We start from the raw sequence: 25,760 nt of genomic DNA, 5'->3' as shown, positions 1-25,760 counted from the left end.
TAAAAAGACTTCAGAAGTTGCTAAAGAGTGCCTCCCTTGCAGGGCTGCATTGGATGATGTTATCCATCATCAGTATGAACCACTGATTTCCAAACCTGTCCGGGGGTGCACCAGTCAGTTAGGTTTTCCACAATTAATATTTATGAGATCGATTTACATATACTACCTCCTTGGTATGCAAATCTCTCATATGCATATTCATTGTGGAGATTTGAAAAAACCTGATTGGCTTGGGTTTCCCCAGGACAGGTTTAGGAACCTCTGGAGTGGATGTTTCATCCTGCTTGTGCTCACAGAATGAGTTTCTCTCTTTCGACTGGCCAGGCCATGACCTCTTGTCTAGGAGAAGTGGTAGCCTGGAAGTACTGCATTTGCATAAAAATCAGCTTCCAAGGTAATCCACTGCATAATCTACAGCTTTACTATGGCTAGATTAGTTGACAATCATACTCGGCTGAATACTCTTTGTCAACTGCTGAGGTTCTGGCTAAATACCTCATTACTAAGGTTCAGAAATTGGTAGATTCTTTCCTGTTTCTCATGCTACACACCTAATTTCATCCCTTCCTTACCCACAGCCCTGAATACACAATTTCGGCCCACACCTTCATCTTTTAAGTCCTTCCTCATAGTCATCATTTCAGATTCGCTATCAAAAACTATTAAAACTATACACATTACTTCTAGTGCTTTAGATCCATTTCCTTCAAATTGGCTTGTAATTCTTGAGCTTGATTTATTGCCCCAAATTCTCCTGATAATTAATATACCAGAGTTCTGGAAATCAGCAATAGTTCGACCCATTTTAAAGAAACAGTCTTTAGACCCACAAATCCATGCCCACTATTGTCCAGTATCAAATTTATATTTTGTTTCCAAGATCCTGGAAAAATACATTTTTTCTTCTTATCTGCTTAAACAGAAAAATTTTGCTCTCCACCCCTGACAGTCTGGGTTTAGATCTCATTTCTGCACCAAGACAGTTTTAGAAGCTATTTTAAATGAAATCTACTCCCATCTAAATATGCATAAAGTTGTTCTTGCTATATCGCTCGATCTTTCAGCAGCTTTCTGTTGTCTTGTTTATCTTCACTTGGTATTGGTGCAACTGTCCTATCAATTCCTAAGTCCTTTGGCCACATTGATTCAATCAACTGGTATTTCGTTCCACTTCTATGTGGCCAATATTCTTTTTCTCTTTCCTATGGATCCTGACCTTATGTCCACTACAGATTTGTCTCGCACAAATTTCAAACTGGCTAACAAATCAACTTGATTTTGAATAAAGAAAAGCAGTAGTTTGCTGGTTCTCTGGTGGATTATCTGTCCCTTCTATTTCTTTGAATTTTTTGGTGCACCTATTCTTCCATTGAGTCTTTTTGATATCTTGGTGTTATTCTGGATTCCCACTTAATGTTCTTCTTTGTCAATTACAGTCCATTCGTAGATACTTTGACAAGAAAGTTTTCCATTCCCTTGTCCTGTCCCTCCTTATTTCAAGGCTCGATTTTTTTTTAATATAATGTATCTTGGCTGTTCATGCATCAATATTAAGAGACTTCAAGTGATACAAAATATAGCTGCTAAACTCATTTTTCATGCACACAAATTTGATCATGTTTCTCATCTGCTTCAAGAACTTCACTGGCAGCCTATGGAAGGTAAAATTATGTATCATACCTGATAATTTTCTTTCCATTAATCATAGCTGATCAATCCATAGACTGGTGGGTTGTGTCCATCTACCAGCAGGTGGAGATAGAGAGCAATCCTTTTGCCTCCCTATATGTGGTCATGTGCTGCCGGAAACTCCTCAGTATGTTGATATCAAAGCTCCATCCGCAGGACTCAGCACTTAGAGAATTACACCCACAAAGGGACACTCTGCCCAGCTCACCACCGCCGAAACGGGGGAGGGGAATCAACCCAGCTCATCCCCACACAAGTGGGGGAGGGCAATCCGTCTAGCTCATCCCAGCGGAGCGGGGGAGGGACACCACACCCGCCGATGCGGGGGGATCTGGCTTATCCTGCGACCGCAACCGCGGGAGGAGCTGACTGACCCCCAACACCGCCGAAGCGGGAAGGGTACAAAGCTGCCCTACAGCCGCACGAAGCGGGAGAGAGCGCCAGCAGAATTTAGGTCTCAATCCAGCCCCGTAAAACGGAGGGGAGAGGAATGCAGCAGCTCACTGTATCACAAAATCGTCTCAACTCCAGAAGAATTCAATCGAAAAAAACTTGAACACGAAGATCCTCCTGAACAGGAACAGAAGACTAAACTTGAACCTGAAATGCAACCAGAATATAAACAGAACAGATATCTGGGAGGGGCTATGGATTGATCAGCTATAATTAATGGAAAGAAAATTATCAGGTATGATACATAATTTTACCTTTCATATCATCATGCTGATCAATCCATAGACTGGTGGGATGTACCGAAGCAGTACTCACCCAGGGCAGGATATAGAAATCTCTGACCGCAACACTGAAGCTCCAAACCGGGCCTCTGCCCGAGCAGCCACAGTCAAGAGGTAATGCCTGGAGAAGGTATGAGCCGACGCCCAAGTTGCCGCCTTACAAATCTCTTCCAAGGCCGCCTGTGCTCTAGTGGAGTGAGCCTTCAGCTGGATAGGCGGCACCTTCCCTGCGGCCACATAAGCCGCTGCAATGGTTTCCTTGACCCATCGTGCCACTGTAGGCTTGGATGCCTGCAGACCCTTACGAGGACCTGCGAACAGCACAAACAGATGATCCGACTTCCGGAAATCATTGGTATCTGATGACTCGTCTCACATCTAGGTATTTGAGAGCAGAGTACTCCTCTGTGTAGTCCTCCCTACGAAAGGAGGGTAGACAGAGCTGCTGATTCACATGGAAACGAGAAACAATCTTAGGCAGGAAGGAAGGCACCATGCGAATAGACACTCCTGCCTCAGTGAACTGCAGGAAGGGGTCCCGACATGATAGCGCCTGGAGCTCGGAAACTCGTCTGGCTGATGTGATAGCCAACAAAAAGACTACTTTCAACATCAGGTCTTTCAGAGATGCCCTCGACAAGGGTTCAAAAGGCTGCTTCTGCAAGGCTCTTAGCACCAGATTGAGATTCCACGCAGGCACCACTGAGTGCAGAGGAGGGCGTAGGTGATTAACTCCCTTGAGAAAGCGCACCACATCTGGCTGCGAGGCCAGGGAAGCACCCTTCAGGCGACCCCTGAAGCAAGCCAGAGCCGCAACCTGGACTTTAAGGGAACTGAGCGACAGGCCTGTCTCCAGAACTTCTTGCAGGAACGCCAACACTGAAGAAATTGGAGCAGTGAAGGGAGAAAGAGAGCCTGCCTCACACCACGATGCAAAGCTACGCCAAACCCTGGCGTAAGCAGTAGAAGTAGAGCGCTTCCTCGCTCTCAGCATAGTGCTGATGACCTTGTCTGAGAAGCCCTTCTTCCTCAGACGCTGCCGCTCAATAGCCAGGCCGTAAGACCAAAGGGGGAGAGATCCTCCATCACCACGGGACCCTGATGCAACAGGCCCTGCTCCGCTGGCAGCCGCAAAGGGCAGTCCACTGAGACCCTGATCAAGTCCGCATACCAGGGACGTCTGGGCCAGTCCGGACCTACCAGGATTATCCGGCCCGGATGCTTGCCACCCAGTCCAGCACCCTGCCCAACATGGGTCAGGGTGGGAACACATAAGAGAAGCTCCTGTGTCGGCCACTGTTGGAGAAGAGCATCTACTCCCAGAGTTCGAGGGTCCCGTCCTCTGCTGAAAAAGTGCGGTACTTGACAATTGGCCGATGACTCCATCAGATCTAGGCTCAGCTGGCACCAGCGCTTCATGATGTCCAAGAACGCCTGAGCCGATAGCTGCCACTCTCCGGGATCCAAGGTATGGCGACTGAGAAAGTCCGCCTTGACATTCATGACTCCGGCAATGTGGGCCGCCGACAGCTGTTCCAGGTTCGCTTCCACCCACTGGCATAGATTCATGGCCTCCTTGGCTACAGGGGCGCTCTTGGTACCTCCCTGGCGATTGACATAAGCCACAGCCGTGGCATTGTCCGACAGGACCCGTACTGGCTTCAACGCCAGTACCAGGAGAAACTCCAAAAGCGCCAACCGAATGGCTCTGAGTTCCAGGAGGTTGATAGACCACTTTGCCTCTGCAGGAGACCAGAGCCCCTGCACCGTCCTTCCCAAGCAGTGCGCTCCCCAGCTCGTCAAAGAGGCGTCCGTCGTGACGACAACCCACTCCGGGGTCAAAAGAGGCATTCCTGCGGACAACTTGTCTGTCCTCAGCCACCAGCTCAGCGCCTTGCGACCGCTGGATCCAAGGGAAGGCGCACAGCGTAATCCTCCAACACTGGAGTCCAGCGCTGCAGAAGAGAATGTTGTAGTTGTCTCATATGAGCCCTGGCCCAGGGCACTACTTCCATTGTGGCCGTCATAGAGCCCAACAGCTGCACATAGTCCCAAGCCCGAAGAGGAGAGGCTACTAGGAACTGGTCCACCTGAGCCTGAAGCTTGACAATCCGATTGTCTGGCAGGAACACTCTGCCCACTTGGGTGTCGAAACGCACTCCCAGATACTCCAAGGACTGAGTCGGGCGCAGCTGGCTTTTCTCCCAGTTGATGATCCACCCCAGGGAGCTCAAAAGAGCAATCACCCGGTCTACAGCTCTGCCGCACTCTGCATAAGAGGGGGCTCGGATCAACCAGTTGTCCAGATAAGGATGGACTTGTACTCCTTCCTTTCGTAGGAAGGCCGCAATGACCACCATTACTTTGGAAAAGGTCCGCGGAGCAGTAGCCAACCCGAACGGGAGGGCTCTGAACTGGAAGTGTTGGCCCAGGACTGCAAAACGCAGAAAGCGATGAGGAGGCCAGATGGGAATATGCAAGTACGCTTCCTTGATGTCCAAGGATGCCACGAACTCCCCTGCCTTCACTGCCACTATAACAGAGCGGAGAGTCTCCATTCGGAAGTGCCGAACTTTCAAGGCCCGATTGACCCCTTTGAGGTCGAGGATAGGCCGTACAGAACCTCCTTTCTTTGGTACCACAAAGTAAATGGAGTAACGTCCCTTGCCAAGCTGATCTTCTGGCACCGGAACGACCGCACCCAGGCGGATCAGATTGTCCAAAGTCTGCTGCACTGCCACAGCTTTGACCGGAGACTTGCAGGGAGAGTGCACAAACCCGTCTCTTGTCGGCAGAACTCCAGCTTGTAGCCGTCTCTGATGACTTCCAGCACCCAAGCATCTGAAGTTACCCTGTTCCACTCACCCAGAAACGAGGACAGGCGTCCTCCAATCTCCTCTGGGCCATGGACCAGGGCCCCGTCATTGGGTACGAGACCCTGGGGGAGGACCGGAGGACGCACCTCCGGGACGGCGGTCTCTGCGAAAGGAATGCTGCTTGGGGGGAGAAGTTCCTCTTGAAGGAAGAGAGGGCAGAGGAGCCCGACTTGCCCGGGCGATACCGACAGGCTTCCTGAAACCGTCCTTTGGAGGAACCGGGGCAGGCACCACTGGCCCGAGCCCTGATCTCTGGTAACCTCTTGCCCTTAGACGTGCCGAGATCGGTCACAATTTTGTCCAGCTCGACCCCAAAGAGCAGCTTGCCTTTAAAAGGCAACTTAGCGGCGTGGTCAGCAGACCAATGCTTCAGCCAAAGCCAACGCCGTGCAGAGACTGTCTGAGCCATACCTTTACCTGAGGCTCTCAAGACATCATACAGCAAGTCTGCCAAGTAGGCCAAGCCAGATTCCAGGGCCGGCCAATCAGCCCTCAAGGAAGGATCCGAGAGGGAAGCCCGCTGCACAATCGTCAGGCACGCCCTGGCCACATAGGAGCCGCAAACTGAGGCCTGCAAACTTAAAGCAGCTGCCTCGAAGGATGACATTACAGCCGCCTCCAATCTTCTGTCTTGGGCATCTTTTAGGGCTGTGCCACCTTCCACCGGCAACGCCGTTTTCTTAGTCACCGCAGTGATTAAAGAATCCACGGTAGGCCAAAGAAAGGCCTCCCGTTCACCTTCAGGCAGAGGATAGAGGCGGGACATAGCCCTAGCCACTTTCAGGCTCGCTTCTGGGACATCCCATTGAGCCAAAATCAAGGTGTGCATGGCCTCATGCACGTGGAAGGTTCTAGGCGGGCGCTTCGTCCCCAGCATAATGGCAGAGCCAGCAGAGGCTGAGGGAGAGACGTCCTCCGGAGAGGAAATCTTCAAAATGCTCATAGCCTGCACTAACAGGTTGGGCAAATCCTCTGAGCTAAAGATCCACGCTGCAGAGGGGTCATCTGCTCCATCCGAGCGGGAATCCGTCTCCTCCAAGGAATCCCCAAAGGACCGTTGGGAGAACTCAGATACGCTGCCCTCATCTACATCAGAGGAGACAGAGTCCTCAAGGGCCTGGAAATCCACCCGAGGGCGTTTGCTTCCGGAGGCCTCAACCCCTTTATCGGACAGGAAAGAAGGGGCAGCGTTTTGCATAAGGAAAGCCTGATGCAGCAGCAAAATGAACTCAGGGGAGAAACCCCCCCAGACTGTGCACTTCTGCAGCCTGGGCCACGGCCCTACACGCACCCTCAACCGGCGCTCGCAAGAGCGGGGGAGAAACATGCTGTGCATCCAAAATGGCGTCTGGCACGAAACTCCGAGAAGGAGCCGCGCGGGAAAAACAGCGCTTAACTTTGGCCGCTTTCTTGCCATCGCCCGAATCAAGGGCGACCATAGCATTAACGTCTCCCACATCGAGGGCGGCCCAAGAAGAAGCCGTCCGAGCAGAGTGGCCGGCCAACATGGGGGAGGCGAGCAGCAGGGGATGGGCGTTTATGGCGGGAAAAACCGCCGCACCGGAGGAAGAACCGGGACACTGACCGGCCTCCAAACTGACGCCCAATAAAGGTGATTCAGGCTTTGAAACCCCCGCATCCCCGCTAGATGCAGACACGCGGTCCGGGGAGCAATTCTTCGCGCCCTCGCCCTCCGACGCCATAGGCCACATGGAGACCGATCGGGGAACCCCCTGCCCGCTACAAAAGGTAAAAATTACCTGCTTCTCGCTCCTAGCTGTAACGAACTGGTGTCCCAGTGAGCAGCTGCAATAAACGCTGAAATAAACGTTGAAATAAACGCCCTTAAAGGACGTTCAAAATTTTTTTTTTTTTTTAACGGAGCCAGCGGGAGGGAGGAGAAAAGGAGGGACCTGGCACCACCAGGTTTGCACTTGCTCAAGAAGAGCCCTCAACCCCAGGTACTCAACAAAACCTAAGAATTAGGCTTGGAGACCTAGCCAGAGCTGCTGCTGTGTGTGACCACCACCTGCTGAGATAGAGAACATACTAAGGAGTTTCCGGCAGCACATGACCACATATAGGGAGGCAAAAGGATTGCTCTCTATCTCCACCTGCTGGTAGATGGACACAACCCACCAGTCTATGGATTGATCAGCATGATGATATGGAACAACTTTTTCTTTTCTCTTACATTTAAAGCACATAGAATCGGTATACCTATTTATTTATCTGCTTTCACTATTCCATACTCTCCAGTACGCCTATTACGTTTCATTAACGATCACCGGTTAGTTCTTCCAAATCCTAAACAAGCTCAATTACAATTCACTCACCATCGCACTTTCTATTTTCAGGTTCCTTTCAGCTGGAATTCTCTTCCACTCTTTATCCGATCAGAATCTTCCTTCAAAAAATGTTTAAAAGCCTTAAAAACCTGGCTATTTGAACAGGCATTTAATTTAAATTAATCAGATGATGAGGTGGTGGGGTGTGTTGCACGATCTCCACCATTTGTTTCTCTCACTCAACTGGATACATGTCTCTTTGTTGAATGGAAGAACTTGTCCTACCCATATACTGTAGATCTGCAAAGTCAGTTGGGTGGTATAAAAGTTTTAATAAACTATAATTAGGGTATGCGGCATGCTGAAATGTAAGACTATCACATCTCCAAAGAAATTAGCCCACCACGTGGCATATTTGCAAACCTTTTCTTGAACATCTAGTCTGAAGCCTGAAACCCATAACCTGTGTGTATCGAAGCTCATGGAAGACATCATCATCTCAAAAGCACTATATGTTGTATAGATTAACTGTTTTCAGCATTCCTCACCAATCTCCAATGGACTGAAGAATTTCAAGCATTTCTGGGGGGTGAAACAGGGTGATTTTTTGCTTCTCTTCCAAAATTAAGCACACATATTACATCCTATGGGTCACAAATATCTAAAAGGAAACTACGTGGGACTGCTCCACAGCATTCTGGTAATATTTATTTCCTAAAATATCCAGGACCCTGGGGTAAAAGGCGCGAGTACTAGATTTCCTAGCCCTTTGCACAGGAATCAACAATGGCATAAAAGCTAGTGTTTGTCAAATCCTTCAGTTGCCAGGATACATTTCTTCCATACACTCTGAATGAAATGAGGACGAGTACTGCAACCAAGTCTATTCACTCTTGGTAGAATCTGGGTCAAGATATTGTACTCCAAGAGCATAAGGTATCATAGCTTTGCCCAAAACTCATGTCAATGGCTATTATGGTCAGCGATAGTCATTTTTTTATTTGCATTCAAGGTAGAATTTGAAGCCACCACTCTGCCTCTGATATGGTGGGGGGAGGGGGGTGGAGACACAGCAAAATCAAATGGAGATCCTAAATAGTTGAATCAAAGAAACCTGAAAAATTAATATGAACAAAAAAGTCACTCATGCCAGTTACTAAAACAACAAAAACAAAGAGCAAAAGGAAACAAAGAAATGCTAAAAAAAAATTCCATGAAAAATATGGAAGGAATAAAATATATTAAAGAGATAAAGGGGCTACAGCAATATATTTATTGGTCAATTTTATATACTGTCCTATGTAAGCAGCACCAGCGCTGTTTCCAAACAATGTTAAGTGGAACTCTGTCTCAGTATAGAGAACAAATTAACAACAGAAACTAGGTGGAAACTTGCTAGTTCACACACTGTCTCTAGCAACTAGTCCCAAAAATGTGTCAACAAATGTCTTCTCAGAAACAAGTGCTGTTTTAAAAGTCTTTGATGATGGCTTTAGGCGAAGAGGTGTTGATAAAGAGTTCCACAGAAAATGGACAAACCCAAAGAACAAATGAACAAGTTTGCTTGTGTATTAGGTTTTTCCACTTTAGCTGCTCAAGTAGCTCGACTGATATTTAAACACTGGCAAGTGTTGACTTTTCATCCAGTTTTTGATCAATCCGCTTGCATAGCATATACTCGGGGGCGGAACTTACGAGACAATTTAGTCCTTACTACTGGAACTCACACCAACCAAATGTCTGAGGAAGGGGTACATCAACCCTGTGGCAACTGCCAATTTTGTTCCCAAACTACAACAGTAAAGGAATGGACCCATACTCAGACACAACAGACTTTCAAATTAAGACATAATACTTCTTGTTTGACATCGTTTCTGGTATATATGATAGTATGCCCCTGCGGTTTATATTACGTGGGAGGCACGATCAGACAGATAAAGATCAGACTAACAGAACATAAAAGTCGTTTAACTACACAAACTGTCACTGCCCCTTTAGTAGCTCACTGTTTGCAGTTCAACCACACATTTGGGGATTTAAGACTAAGGCATCCACTTTAGGCACTACAAAGCGAGCCAAATGCTCCTCACTTAGAGGGTATAATTGCCCCATTGCCCTGGGGACTTTCAAAGGCCCCTCGGGGTCAGCCCATTGAGCCGAAATAAACTCTTGGATGGAGTCATGCAAAGGAAAGGCTCGAGCAGGCTTCTTAGTACTTGCCATCCTCAGACTACCCAGAGGCGGCTTCGCCACTCCCAGGATCTTCAATAGAGGACCTGCAAGGCATCAGAAATAAGCGCTGGCAGCTCATCGCGGTGGAAAATCCTCACCACAAAAGGATCACCTGGATCCGGTGGCAATCCTGCACCTTCCTCTGGCTCTTCAGACCATGAGGGCCTGCCAGACCCCTCAGAATCCTCACATCCCGACCACGGGGGGGGGGGGGGGGGGGGGTGCGCCACTCTCTGAAGGGGAATTTACCCTTCTGCGCTTCTCTTGCGGCCAGCTGTCAGGGGAAAATGCGCCTGACAGCAATCCAAGGCCGAGCTCCACTGGAGGGGGAACAGTTAGCAGGGCAGAATGAGACCCCTATGGGAGAGCTCTTTTTAACATGAATGCTTTATGCAGCAACACAAACTCAGGGGAGAAGGGCTCACTCTGGCCTCCCGGTTCCAGTCCGGAGATAGAAGCTCCCTTATTAGCCTCCACCCGAGGCTCGTGTCCAGTTTCAAACCCCTCCGCTTCTGCGGGGGTCGCACCATGTGGCGCGTCCAAAATGGTGCCTGCTGCCAGCTCCACTCAGCGGGAAGAAACATCGCTCGCCATGCTCGTGCCGACCCTGACGGCTGAAGAGCATGATTTACAGAGCCCCGCTGCTGATCTGCGCTTGCCACAACGGGAACAGCGCTTAACAACCTCCGCAGCCATCGCCGAAAATGGCGGAAAATTCAAAATGGCGGATTCGCACCAAAAACGTCCCGATCACGGGCACTCCCCAGAGGGGCTACAAAACTCTCTTACCTCACCAGACGGAGTCCTCAGAGCTCCGGTCATGCTGCACAATCAGAAGAAAACCTCTTTTCTGGAATCGCAGCACCAAAGCGCGACACAACTTTTTTTTTTTTTTTTTTTAACGCTGTGAGGAAAGTTAGAGGCAACAGCAATAGAGGCAAATTTCCAACTCCGGAGGATCTGTAGAGTGGGAAAGGCAGGGAAAGGACGAACCAATGTGCCTGCATCCACAAAGGAGAGTGTGGGATATGACAGGGACAGGGCACACCTACATCCACATTGGGGGCCTGGTAAGGCAGGGAAAGGGCGAACCTATGTGCCTTTAAAGTGGAGCTGCAATAGCCCCCAACACCCCTGCTACCACTGGCCAAAGCATAGGAGCCACCCCAGGCAGATCTTTTTGAAGGAGCTGAATAAGCTGCGTCCACCCTGCTGGGGAGATAGAGAATACTGAAGAGGCAGGTGGAGCTAGCTGGCCATGAGGCACTATGGTTTTTCAGTGCTCTCTATCTCCCCCTGCTGGTTGATAGACACAACCCATTCGTAATGGATTCATCTGCTTGATGACAAGGAAATATATTTTTTGTACCGCACACAAGGCTGGCAGGACATTGTTATTATACCATTTGAAGAATTATACCAGCCTGCTAGCACTTATTCAGTGATTCACAAAAGAAGAATAAAATTGAGTAACCCAATGAAAGAAGTGCCATACCACTAAGCAACAAAAATTTGCTGCGTTTTTTTATAGTGGGAATATCTGAGGGTGCTCTTAAAAAATAACAAAATTAAAAATTACAGGAATTATTGTTGAAATTGTTAGGTTTTATTGTATCCTGGTTATGGTATTTTGACAACAAAGGAAAAGACAGATTGCCGTGTAGAGTTGAGTGTTGCCCAGCTAACCGAGGGAATGCAAAAGAGGTTATTCTCCACAGAACAGAGTGTCAATGCCAGAGAATATAGAAAAAGATATGTGGGTCCATCTGCATAATGAGCTTTATAATCTAAAATCTTATACTGAACTCGTAAAGAAACGGAATCAATGGTTCTGAAATAAAAAGTGTGAAAAACTCGGAAACATTACATGACAATCTTAATACCAGTGTTCTGAACAGATTACAAAACATTTCAAATTCAGCCTTCTAATTCTTGTAAAAATAGAATTGCAGTAATCTAATTTCAATGGCACCAACACATGGTACAACTAGTTAAGTGCAGGAGTTGTAAGGTATGATCAAAGTGAATGTATACGTCTTAAGGCAAAAAACAAAGATTTAACTGCTGATGTCAGTTGCACTTTGATGCACAAATAATCTAGAATCACTCCTAGAGATATTGTATTTATGTAAACTCCCTGGTGGCGGATTAAGGTATTGCATGTTAGTAGAAGTATGGCACAGATGTTTCCCCAAAATAATCTCCAGGCCAAACCAGGGAATTTAACATTAAAACAAGTTCTATTTTATACCATTTATACCATTTATGAAAACAGCAGTATTTACCCACTTTCCTTTCTACAGTATTCTCAGATGTCAACAGCATAACATTCATGTATAGCACAAAAGCATTTTCAACACTTCTGGATCAATATCAGATAAGTAACTTTTTCTTTCTTCTAAAAGTAAAAAACAATAGGTAAGTTTCTAAGTTAGCTCCCCCCCCCCCCCCCCCCCCCCCCCCCCCCCCCCCCCGAAATTGATTCTTTGTGATCAAATTTTATCCTCCAGGTTCTTCAGAATCCACACAAGCACAACACTAGAATCAGGTAAGTATAACTATTCTATCTTTCTATCCTTTGTTTTCTACGTGTCTCAGTACAGGAATCACAGCTATAATCCAAAGTTTGGTTCCCATAAAGCTATCTCTCTTGCGTTGGCTGGCATCACTCTCCTCACCCCATTATCTCTTTAATAATTCAAAGAAACCTGCCTCTCTAGTGAGTGCACATTTTTAAATGCATCCTGCCTTAGCAAATTACTATTTGTGATTTAAAATAATCAATTAAAGATCCCTAATTTTCCCAACCCACAGCATCATCCCATTACAACTTCCACCCACATTCACGCCATACCTCAAGTGTTAACTTTACAGTCCCTTTTAAAGTTTCCCACAGCCAAAGTTTCCCACAGCCAAACTCCCCCCATTTACTTCTTGAGAAACATATACATTAGAACCTTTGCTATTAACTTTATGTCACCAAGCCCTAACCCCATAAATTACATTATCCCTCATAAAACATTTCACATGCACCCACATCTTCACACCACTGCAACTCCTTCCCAACTGCCTGATTCGGCAGTTTAGAACTTTCATCTAAAGTTCTTCCAGTCACAAGACAACTCATGCTGCAACTTGCAGCAGGCTACCCCTGTTCTCCCTTCATCTCTGAAACCCCTGGCCAAACCCACATAATAAACCCCCTTTTTTTATCTCCCCTTACCTGGCCAGCAGCAAACTTCACTTTGAGTTTGCATTTAGTCACCTTCTGCTGCATGGCTCTGCCTAAGCACTCCTCTGAGAAATCTGGCAATGTCCGAATGAGCAGCAAAAGACAAGCCAGCGACTTTCCCTCGATAGCATGATAATGCTGCCACTTGCACCCGCAGGGAATTGTAAGCCAGGCCTTTTTGTAAGCCCTCCTGGAAAAAGTCCAGCACAGTTGAGACTGTAGCTCGCATGGGTGTGATTGCCTTTGAAACACCCCACGCCTCAAATTTGCACCAGATCAGAGCATAAGCTGCGGAGGTGGACCGCTTGCGGGCCTGCAAGAGAGTGGAGATGACCTTCTTAGAGTAGCCCTTGTCTCTCAATTGTGCCCTCTCAATAGCCAGGCCGTAAAACCAAATCGGCAGGGATCCTCCATAGACTCCGGACCCTGAACCAACAGGTTCGGCACCAGGGGCAAACGAACAGGAGCGTCCACCATCATCCGGCGGACATCTGCATACCACGGACGCCTTGGCCAATAAGGAGCAATGAAAATCACCAGCCCTCAGTGTTATCGAATCCGCTGTAGGACTCGCCCTATCAAGGGCCAAGGAGGAAACACATACAGGAGGCCCGAGGGCCAGGGTTGAGCCAGAGTATCCAACCCCGCCGAGTGAGGATCTCTCCTTCTGCTGAAAAAGCGAGGAACTTTGGCGTTTGCACTTGACGCCATTAGATTCATACCGGGAGTCCCCCATTTGGCACAAATCTGAAGAAAAACTTCTTCTGCCAGTTCCCATTCCACCGAGTCGATTTGATGCCTGCTGAGAAAATCGGCTTGCACGTTGCTCTGACCTGCTATGTGAGCTGCTGACAGAAGCTGCAGGTGGAGCTTGGCCCAGTGGCAAATCTGAGCGGACTCCACGGCCAGGGCCCTGCACTGAGTGCTGCCATGACAATTTATGTATGCCACCGCTGTCGTGTTGTCTGACAGAACCCGGACAGCAAGCCCCTTCAGAGTCTTTTGAAAGGCCATAAGAGCCTGGAATATCGCTCTCAGTTCCAAGCGATTGATGAACCACCCCGCTTCCATGGGTGTCCATAGACCCTGAGCATAGCTTCCTTGGCAATGCGCTCCCCAGCCCCTCAGGCTGGCATCTGTTATCACCAGGCACCAGGAAGGAAGCGCCAGAGGCAATTCTTGGCGCAGCATCCTGTCGGAGAGCCACCACTCCAAACTGAGCTGGGCTGCAGGGAGCAACGTTAGTCTACGTTGATATTCCTGGGACATCGGAGACCACTGTTGAAGCAGGGCAATCTGCAGAGGCCTCATATGCGCTCTCGCCCAAGGCACCACCTCCAAGGTGGCCGTTATCGACCCCAGCAGCTGGACAAAGTCCCAAGCTCACGGGCGAGGCATCCGCAGAAGCAGACGGACCCGATTCTGAAGCTTGCACCACCTTTGGTCGGGGAGAAAGACAAACCCTGATGCCATGTCGAACAGGACCCCCAAATACTCGAGAGACTGAGAGGGGGTTAGGTGACTTTTGGGTATATTGACCACCCAACCTAGCGCCTGCAGGACCGCCACCACTCTGGCTGTGGCAAGACGACTCTCGGTTGCCGAGTCCGCTCTGATGAGCCAGTCGTCGAATTAAGGGTGAACTCTGATACCCTCTCGCCTGAAACAGGCAGCTACAACCACCATTACCTTGGAAAAGGTAAGGGGAGCTGTGGTTAGGCCGAAAGGCAAGGCCTGAAACTGAAAATGCTTTCCCAACACTGCAAAGCAGAGGAACCGCTTGTGTGGAGGACAGATAGGAATGTGTAAATAAGCTTCTTTTAGGTCCAGAGACATGAGAAACTCTCCTGGCTGTACCGCCGCAATGACGGAGCGCAGGGTTTCCATGCCAAAATGTCGTACTCTGAGGGCCCTGTTGACTCTTCTTAAGTCGAGGATCAGCCTGAAAGACCCGCCTTTTCGAGGCACGACAAAATTAATGCAATTGCGGCCGCAGCCGCGTTCAGCGGGAGGCACCGAGATCACCGCTCCGAGGTGCAGCAAGACTTCTAAGGTCTTGTCTACCGTCGCCCGTTTTACGGCAGTGCCGCATCGGGACTCCACAAACACGTCTCTCACCGGGGCACCGAATTCCAGTCGGTAACCTTCTCTGATCAGGTCCAGGACCCACTGATCTGAGGTAATCTTGGTCCACTCCTCTAGAAAGAAAGAGGGAAAGACATCCTCCTATTGCAGGCAAGGAGGAGTGGACCGGCATCCCATCATTGTGGAGGACGACCCTGAACTCCTGGCCTTGAACCGGCCCCTGTGGAACGTTTGTCAGAGCGAAAGGAGTTCCTCTGCTGAAAATAGGCACGTTGAGAAAACCCAGCAGAGCGCCCCGGGCGATACCTTCGAGCTTCACGGAAGCGAGGTCTGGAAGAGGAGGGAAACACAGAACCCTTGGAAGAAGGCCTCGGCCTATCCTTAGGTAACCTCTGGGGTTTGGATTCACCCAGGTCTTTCACAATCTTCTCCAATGCCTCTCCAAATAACAGGAGGCCCCCGAAAGGGTAGCCTCACCAATCTTTGCTTAGAAGCCAGGTCAGCCGCCCAATGCCGCAGCCAAAGAAGGCGGCGGGCGGACACCGCCACAGACATCTGTTTAGCCGAAGCTCTGACCAGATCATACAGGGCGTCAGCCAAACATGACAGGGCCGTCTCCATCCACGGGGCAACCTCAGAAAGGGGGCCCACACCATCGGCGGGTTGTTCCACCGCCTGCTGTAGCCAGGAAAGACATGCCCGGGCTGCATAGGAACTGCAAATAGACGCCCTCAAGGCAAGGCCCACAATTTCAAAGGACTGCTTCAGCGCGGATTCAAGCCACCGGTCCTGCATGTCTTTCAAAGCGACTCCTCCCTCTACTGGGAGAGTGGTCTTTTTTGTCACCGCCGTAACCAATGCATCCACTTTAGGCATCCCCAAAGGGGCCAAGTACTCCTCACGCAGAGGGTAAAGCTGACCCATAGCCCTGGCCACTTTTGAAGGCCTATCGGGGTCAGGCCATTGAGCAGAAATAAGCACTTGGATGGAGTCGTGCATCAGAAAGGCCCGAGAAGGCTTCTTAGTACTCGCCATCCTAACATTAACGGAGGAGGCCTCACCTTTAGCAGGATCATCAATCGAGGGGGCCTGCAAGGCGTCAGTAATGAGAGCTGGCAGCTCGTCACGGTAGAAAATCCGAACCGCATTGGGATCATCCAAATCCAGTGGCAAACAGGCACCCTCCTCTGGATCATCCGTCCCTGAGGGCCTGCCAGGTCCCTCATTCTCCACAGCCCAACCACAGAGGGGGGGGGGGGGGGGGGGGGGGGGGGAGGATATGTGCCACTTTCAGACGGGGAATTTACCCGTCTATGTTTAGCGTGTTTCCAACGCTCGGGAGAGGAAATAACCTCTGAAGTCATCCCCGGGGCATCAACACCCGGAGGTAAGCCAGGATGCAACGCAGTTTCCGACACCTGCGGCAGAGCTCTTTTCAGCATGAACGCCTTATGCATAAAAGCACAAACTCAGGGGAGAAATACTCACCCTGGCCCTCCGCCTCCGAATTAGGAGAAACGGATGTAGGAGCTCCTCTGGCAGCCTCTAAACGAGACGTCCCCCTTCACTCAGACTTCTCCGCAACCGCAAGGGTCGCAACACGCGGCGCCCGCAGCCAGCTCCATCGAGCGAGAAGAAACATCGCTTGCCATGCTCATACTAGCGTGAGCGTCCAAGGAGCACATTTTACACAGCCCCGCCGCTGATCTGTGTTTACCACAACGGAAGCAGCGCTTAACTCCTTCAGCAGCCATCGTCCAACAGGACGGGAATATAGCAATAAAATGGCGGCTTCACGCCAAAACTTGCCCCGATCGGAACGGCGTCCACGGGACCTCCCTGGAGGAGCTGGGCACCACTCTTACCTCAGAGGACCGAGTCTACAAGCTCCGGTCAAGCTGCACAGAACCAGAATCTCTGGAAAAAGCCTCAGAACAGCCACGCAGTAAAAGCGCGCTTTTTTTTTTTTTTTTTAACGCTGTGAGGAATGTTAGAGCCAGGCAGCAACAGAGGGACTCCAGGGGGTGGAGGGAATGGGTAAGGAAGGGAAAGGGAAAGGGCGAACCTATATGCCTTTAAAGTGGGCACCACCAACCACAACACCCCTGCTCAACTGGCAAAGCACAGGAGCCACCCCAGGCCGTCTGAAATCCAGGAGCTGATCAAGCTACATCCACACCTGCTGGGAGATAGAGAAATACTGAAGGCAGTTGGGGCTAGCCATCCTAGAGGCACTATGGTCTTTCAGTGTTCTCTATCTCCACCTGCTGGTAGGCGGATACAACCCATCAGTTAATGGATTCGCTAAACTCCCCCATACATGCAGTAAAAACGTAAGTCATCTAAGAAAACTTTAGAATAAGTATCTCAACAGCATCAAATGAACTCAAATGACCAATGGTGCGATTTCAGTGAACATCTGATTTTGAAGAACTCAGTTTTATGCACATTATAAATTTTTGCTTTTAAAACCAGGTGTCCTTCAGTTGGGAGCTACCTTTTACCTACGTTACCCTTGTAAGTGCGTAGTCTGTTACCAGTCAGTGAAGTATGTTTTCTATGAATCCTCACAACTCACAGAATTTCTTGTTACCAGAAGAGTTTGAGAGGGAATATAGAGCTACGATTGAAATGGGAACTCTTTGTTTAGTCAGGTTTAATAATTCTTAATATTATATTCTTCTTTATTTTCCACATGTGTAATTCTTGGATCACAAAACTGAGGACTCGAGTGTACTTATCTGTTAACTCTTAATTGTGAATTAAGGATGTATTTGTTTTTTTCTGTTTCTTTGATGAAGTACCTTTTCTGTTCAAGATGTAAAGCTTGATGAATAATGTAAAAATTATAAATAATAAAAATAAAAAAATAAATCCAAATAAGTAAAACTGAGTGTGTCTGCTAAGAGAACATAAGACTTGTTTATGAACACCAGGCTTTAGATCTCTGCTCCTGGAAAGTACAGTTTCTGAGGCAACGAAGGGTTAAATGATTTGCCAAGGTTATAAGAAGTACCAGTGAGAGAAGAAAAATTTGAATGCCGGTTCCCTGGTTCTCATCCTGTTGCTCTAACCACTAGGCTACTCTAATTGAGAACATAAAATACTTTTTCCCTAATTACTCCATAAAACAGTAGTGGATTTAAAACAAAGAATTTGTTTTTCAGTCAACAATGCTAATAGCATGCCTGAATTGACAAGTTTCTGGAGCGCACACTCATTTAACAACTAGCACCAGATAGATGAATGTCTCCACCTCTTAATTCAGAGAGTAGGTAATATGTTAGTAAGGATCTGCCAAGTCCATGTAATCCAGGCTTGCCACTATCAGAGACAGAATGCTGAACTATATTGAACATTGAGCTCTATGGAACTATCCCAGCATAGTTATGTGAATTTACAAACCAGGCCTACAGTTTGCTTAACAGTGGTGAAGAATTACTGCCATTCTGCTGACTTACCATCTTCCATGTCTTCTTCTGTGTTATTATGTCCATCAGACATAGCTACATTCCCATTGATGACTGGATTGGAAGTAATTCTCGGAGGATCATCTGTATCAGCTTAAAAAAAAAAAAAAAAAAAAAAAAAGAGATTAACAACATTATCTAAGGGAACTGGCAAACTATTTTACCATATGAAGGTTTTAGAAAAATAAAGCTTGCAATGCTACTACCACAATTCTGAACGTAATTTTACATTCAAGTATCCAGGCTCTGGTCTTCACATGGTGCTGGTTTCTGTGCCATTTCACATAGATCTGGCACGTTTTAGACCCCAACTCTCCTTTTTGAACACTTTTGAGCCCTCAAGGTCAAATTAAATCAACAAACTCAATATTAAAAAAAAAAAAAAAAAACTTCATTTGTATGAAGCCAATTTTGGCTCCAGAATAAGGTGGGCGGAGGTGGATTCAATCTGACCACGTTAAATGATGTATCCAGAATTTTAGCCAAGTGCTGTTAAGCCTACTAGAGTAAAATGTGTAGAGTCAAAAAGTCTCTACGCTTTGCACAGAAATTGCATATATTTTTTTCAATGATTAATGGTTTTAAACAAAAATTCTAGACATTAGAAATATTTTTTTAATGTAAATTAATTGTAGATTATAAAAACGAGTACAGGAGGTGGATGTTAAATCTACATAGTTCTCCAAAAAAGTAACAGTTACATGTGATATATCACAAATGATAAGTGAATCTAAGATTACATAGAGAAATAGAGGGTAAGGCAAAAAGTAACCCCTAGAGGTTTTGCTGTTTTTGGGGGGTTTTCCCAGCAATTGCTTGGAATCTCAACATGAAATTTTACAGCTTTATTTGTTACTAGCTATGTTTATGTGATGAGTGGAATGAGATTATCTTTAAAATATGACAAAGTTACAGACTTTTTAGCATGACCACCCACTGATTTTGCAGTGTGAAACTATCGTTATTTGTAAAAAAAAAAAAAAAAAAGAGGTACTAACTTACTATTAATGACATCTCAGTCACAGACTTTTTGTCTGGGGGCAAAGTTGGAGGCCTATCACAAGCTCCACCCAAAGCCACAATCAATCACCAAACTCAAGTGCTACAGATGATCTGGGACATCCCTGTACAGGGACCAACCAACAAGGCTGTTAAGAACTTCACAAAGCGACAGAAGGCCTGTTTAAAAATGGGGGTGAACACCGAGTATTCAGAGTGACTGTGAACTTCTCACACATTGTTAATGGGAAAATTAGGTTCTTACCTCGGTAATTTTCTTTCCTTTAGTCACAGCAGATGAATCCATTATGAATGGGTTTTGTCCACCTACCAGCAGGGGGAGATAGAGAACACTGAAAACCATAGCGCCTCTAGGACAGCTAGCTCCATCTGCCTCTCAGTATTTTGAAGCTTCCAAAGCCGTGTAAAACCGCAAAGTAGAATAACATGAACTTTCCTCATAGTGAACGAACGCCCCAGAACAGAAGCAATAACACAAAGGAGGGACGAATTCAACCGCCTGTAGTAGAACAGAAATCCTGAAGACCATTTTACAACTTCTCCCAATGAGGGAACATGTCTGCAGGAAAAACTGAACACAAAACAGAGTCAATCAGGGAGGGATCATGGATTCATCTGCTGTGACTAAAGGAAAGAAAATTACCAAGGTAAGAACCTAATTTTCCCTTCCTTGTCATCAGCAGCAGATGAATCCATTACGAATGGGAATGTACCAAAGCAATCCCTAGATAGGGCGGGAACAAGCCATACCACGCGCAAGCACTTGTGCTCCAAAAAGCACGTCCCTCCTGGCACCCACATCCAGCCTGTAATGACGGGCAAAAGAGAGCTTAGAAGCCCAAGTAGGTGCACTACATATCTCTTGAAGAGAGAGTGCTCCCATTTCAGCCCAAGAGGAGGAAATCGCTCTTGTGGAATGTGCCTTAAAAGGCATCAGGGGCAGGCCAGCCAGATAGCAGATAAGCAGAAAAATGGCTTCCTTAAGCCAACGGGTTATAGTGGCTTTAGACGCTGGAGACCCTCTACAAGGACCTGACAACAATGCAAAGAGGTGATCAGAGGTCCTGAAAGCATTTGACATCTACAGATACTGCAACAGAGCCCTGCGCATATCCAGAAGGTGCAACTGCCCAAAAGATTCCGGAAACTCCTCCCTAGTAAAGGAGGGCAGATAAATAGGCTGGTTTAGGTGAAACGCTGAAACCACCTTAGGCAGGAAGGAAGGCACTGTATGTACCATAACTCAGGACTCTGAGAATTGCAGAAATGGGTCTCGACAGGACAGCGCCTGGAGCTCAGACACCAGTCTCGCCAATGTAATAACCACCAAAAAGACTGTTTTTAGAGTCACATCCTTCTCCGAAGCTCACCTCAGCGGCTCGAAGGGCGAACACTGAAGAGCCTTTAATACTAGCTCCAGGTTCCAAGCCGGACAAGGGGCTCGCACGGGAGGCCGGAGCCGAAGCACCCCTCTAAGAAATCATGCAATGTCCGGATGCGCAGCCAGGGAGAGGCCCGAGACCTTTCCCTGAAAACATGCCAAAGCTGCCACTTGAACAAGCAGGGAATTATAGGCCAAGCCTTTTTGTACACCGTCCTAAAAAAGTCAAGTATCGGCAAGACAGAAGCCCGCATGGGTGTGATCACTTTAGAAACGCACCAAGCCTCAAACTGGCGCCAGATCCGAGCATAGGCAACGGAAGTGGAATGCTTGTGGGCCTGCAAGAGAGTGGAGATGACCTTGTTAGAATAGCCCTTGTCTCTCAATTGCGCCCTCTCAATAGCCATGCCATAAGACCAAAGCGGCATAGATCCTCCATGGTCACCTGGCCCTGCGTCAACAGGTTCGGTACCAGAGGCAAAGGAAGGGGAGCCTCCACCAGCATCTGCCGGATGTCCGCATACCACGGCCGCCTGGGCCAATCCGGGGCAATGAGGATCACCACTCCTTGATGCAGCCGAATTCGCAGGAAGAGTCGCCCTATTAAGGGCCACGGAGGAAACACTTACAGGAGGCCTGGGGGCTAGGGTTGAGCCAAGGCATCCAACCCCGCTGAGCAAGGATCTCTCCATCTGCTGAAAAAGCACAGGACTTTGGCATTTGGCACAGATCGGAAGGAACACTTTGTCTGCCAGTTCCCACTCCGCAGGGTCGATTTGATACCTGCTTAGAAAATCGGCTTGCACGTTGCTCTGATCTGCTATGTGAGCTGCTGACAGAAGCTGCAGATGTAGCTCGGCCCAGTGGCATATCTGAGCGGCCTCTGCGGCCAGTGATTGACAATGGGTGCCGCCTTGTCAATTTATGTAGGCCACTGCTGTCGTATTGGCCAACAGAACTCTGACAGCCAATCCTTCTGGGTCAAGTGAAAATCCAGAAGAGCCTGGAAAATCGCTTTCAACTCCAAGCGATTGATGGACCACTCCGACTCCTCGGGTGTCCAGAGACCCTGGGCATGCTTCCCCTGCAATGTGAACCCCCAGCCCCTCAGGCTGGCATCCATTACCACCAGGCACCAAACGGGAAGCGCTAGCGGCATTCCTCGCCGCAGCATGCTGTCTGAGAGCCACCACTCCATACTGAGTCGGGCCGCAGGGAGCCACGTGAGTCTGCGTTGATAATCCTGGGACATAGGAGACCATCGTTGAAGCAGGGCAATCTACAGAGGTCTCGTGTGCGCTCTCGCCCATGGCACCACTTCCAAGGTGGCCGTCATCGACCCCAACAGCTGGACAAAGTCCCAAGCTCGCGGGCGAGGCATCCTCCGGAGCAGACGGACCTGAATCTGAAGCTTGCACCGCCTTAGGTCGGGAATATTGACGACCCAGCCCAGAGATTGCAGGGGGACCAGGTAGCAATGCAGTGTCAGACACCTGCGCAGAGCTCTTTTCAACATGAAGGCTTTATGTAAAATAAGCACAAACTCGGGGAGAAAAACTCACCCTGACCTCCCGCCTCCGAATTAGGAGCCACAGGGAACGGAGCTCCTCTGGTAGCCTCGGCCCGAGGCACCCCTCTGCTCTTAAGACTCCTCCGCAACCGCGGGAGTCAAGCCATGCAGCGCCTCCAAAATGCGCCCGCTGCCAGCTCCATCGCTCGCCATGCTCGTACTGGCTCTACCGTCTAGACAGCACGTTTTACAGAGCCCCGCTGCTGATCTGCGCTTGCCACAACGGGAACAGCGCTTAACTCCCTCAGCAGCCATCGCCGAAAAACAGCGGAATAAAATTCAAAATGGCGGCTTCGCGCCAAAATCACCCTGATCGAAACGCCATCCGCAGGGCCTCCCCGGAGGAGCTGAGTACCGCTCTTACCTCAAAGGACTGAGTCCACGAGCTCCAGTCACGCTGCACAGTCAGGAAAAGCCTCAGAAATAGTAGCGCTGAAAAGCGCGGTTTTTTTTTAACGCTGTGAGGAAAGTTGGAGGCAAACAGCTACAGAGGTACTCCTGAGGCAGAACAGAGTGGGAAAGGCAGGGAAAGGGCGAACCTATATACACCTGCATCCACCCCGGGGGGAGAGTAAGGCAGGGAAAGGGCGAACCTATGTGCCTTTAAAGTGGGCTCCACTCAGCCACAACACCCCTGCTACAACTGGCAAAAGCACAGGAGCCACCCCAGGCAGAAACTTGAAGGAGCTGAACAAGCTGCGTCCAACCCTGCTGGGAGATAGAGAAATACTGAGAGGCAAATGGAGCTAGCCGTCCTAGAGGCACTATGGTTTTCAGTGTTCTCTATCTCCCCCTGCTGGTAGGTGGACACAACCCATTTGTAATGGATTCATCTGCTTCTGATGACAAGGAATGTATCATTTGAATGACATTGTTTTACTAGGTTTTAGCTCAAACACTTTTAAATGCGCAAAAATTGCTAGATAGTAACGCTAAAATGTTAGTAACATTAACATAGCTTTAGATAACTAAATGTTGTTTAATAGTAATACATAAGTATGATGCCTAAATAAGTACATAAAATGTATCATTCAAATTCAAAGCAGTTGCTGAGAAAACAGCAAAAAAAAAAAAAAAACTCTATACATGTTATTCCTGGAATTGTAGATTGGCCACTGTCGTGGACAGGATGCTGGGCTCGATGGACCCTTGGTCTTTTCCCAGTGTGGCATCACTTATGTACTCCCCCCCCCCCCCCCCCCCCCCCCCCCCCTCTATCTATATAAATAATTCTCACCTCCAACATTCTGAAGCTCACTCTGTGCCAGGGAAACACTGAAGCCCTTCACTGTTGGTAGGCTAGGCTGTCAGCACCACTCACTGTCACTCATAGACCCGCCCTCAGCCACGCCCCTTCCACACATAATTCGCAGACCCAATGTTCTAAATGAAACCTCATCTGGAAGTGTGAGGCGTCGAGATATCCTTTTTGCCCATGACTGTGTGCCCCGCCCTCACATCACTACGTGATGACGACGAGGGCGGAGCACTGACACTCCACAACGCGCGATCTCCCCCTGCCCCTCGCCGCCCATTTCACATACAGAACCCACATCCCACACTCCCTCACAGTTCACAGAACCCCAGCAACTGCAACCCCTCCCACCCACCCAAACATAGGGTCAATGCGCATTCGCTCCCGCACCCCCCCAGGGCCGTCGCTCACTTGCCCCCCCCCCCCCCCGACGTCGACGGAGGCGGCGCTTTAAAGTAATGCCAGCTGAGAGGAAGAGAAGCACAGTACAGCAGCCTCGCGGCAACTGCAACCTCTCCCACCCACCCAAACACAGGGTCAACGCGCAGTCGCTCCCGCACCCCCCCCCCCAGGGCCGTCGCTCACTTGCCCCCCCCCCCCGGAGGCCGCCACTCACTCCCCGAGGTCGACAGAGGCACAGCTTTAAAGTAATGCCAGCTGAGAGGAAGAGAAGCACAGTACAGCAGCCTCGCATTCACCTTTCCCCTTCTCTCTCTGCGTCCCGCCCTCATTTCCTGTTTCGCAGACAGAGAAGGGGAAAACTGAACGCGAGCCTGCTGTACTGTGCTTCTCTTCCTCTCAGCTGGCATTACTTTAAAGCACTGCCTCTGTCAACCTCGGGGGGGGGGGGGGGGTGAGCAGTGAGCAACAGCCCGGGGAGGGACAAAATTACCATTACAGAACCTTGCTAGCGCCCGTATCATTGCACTCAGAAATGGGCCTTTTTTTCTAGTATAGTTATAAAATTAGGCGAGATTCATTGTTGCCTGCTTTCGCTCCACAATTTCTGCTACTAGTAAGACTAATCTAGACTGATGGGCTACGTCAACCTACCAGCAGAAGGCAGTAGCAAACCTGAGCTTTTCCAGTAACACTAAGCCAATTCCAAAGCCTATACACAAAATGGAACCCCACAAAAAAAGGGAATCCTTTGCTATGATCACTAAAAGACAAAAAACAAAAACAAAACTGGCTGGCTGAACCTAAGGCACATGGAAGGAAAAATCCATCAAGAGCTGCAGCTCTCCCAGGTGGAACCTTAACTGGTCTAGCAGGAAAGGAAATTAACAGGTATTAACAAATGTTAGCTTACTTTTCATCCTGTTAGACTAGTGATTGACAAAATGTACCAAAGCTTTACCCCTCCAGGTGGGTGGAAGACAAGGTTCCCTTCAGAACCACCCTGCCAAAGGCACCATCTTCCCTAACCTTAATAAAATTCTGTAGTGTTTAGCAAAGGAGTGCAAGACAGACCAAGATACCGCTTTACAAATATCCTCCAAGCCAACAGTTCAGGCCTCCACTTAAGAGGACAGTTGAGATATCACAGAATGTGAGAAGACCCTCCAGAACATCCCCCACCCCCAAAACCAGAAGGTACGTCAACTCAATTGCACCCCTAATCCACTATACCAGGGATAACTTCACAGCTACATCACCCTTGTGTAGACAATACAAAATACCATTAGTTTCCAAGCTGCGGATCAACACCTTGTGGGCATCCAGCCTTTGAAGAGTCTCTGCCGTCTCCTTCTTCCTTCTGGAAAACACTAGCAGGGAGATCAACTGGTTGAGATGGAAGGGCAAAAGATGGAACCATGTAGAGAGAAACTGAGTTTGCTGCAAAGACGGGGCCTACAGTTCCTAGATTTGCCTTGCTGAGCAAATAGCTAACAGAAAAGAAAACAAGTTTGAAAACCAAGTCCTTC

General features: G+C 48.5%; 1 protein-coding gene across 2 annotated transcripts in view; it reads right to left on the bottom strand.

Annotated features, from left to right (window-relative positions):
- Nucleotides 1-25,760, bottom strand: part of USP7 (ubiquitin specific peptidase 7) — a 377,898-nt gene that overhangs the window by 309,884 nt on the left and 42,254 nt on the right. For both annotated transcript variants that reach the window (XM_030213526.1, XM_030213525.1), the window contains exon 2: nt 18,598-18,699. In XM_030213526.1, coding sequence (XP_030069386.1) covers nt 18,598-18,699 — 102 coding nt within the window. The remainder of the gene's footprint in view (nt 1-18,597; nt 18,700-25,760) is intronic.

This window comes from Microcaecilia unicolor, chromosome 8, assembly GCF_901765095.1.
Source record: "Microcaecilia unicolor chromosome 8, aMicUni1.1, whole genome shotgun sequence".
Classification (NCBI taxonomy): domain Eukaryota; kingdom Metazoa; phylum Chordata; class Amphibia; order Gymnophiona; family Siphonopidae; genus Microcaecilia; species Microcaecilia unicolor.
Note: the sequence above shows the minus strand (reverse complement) of the source record. Positions and strands in the feature narration are given on the sequence as shown.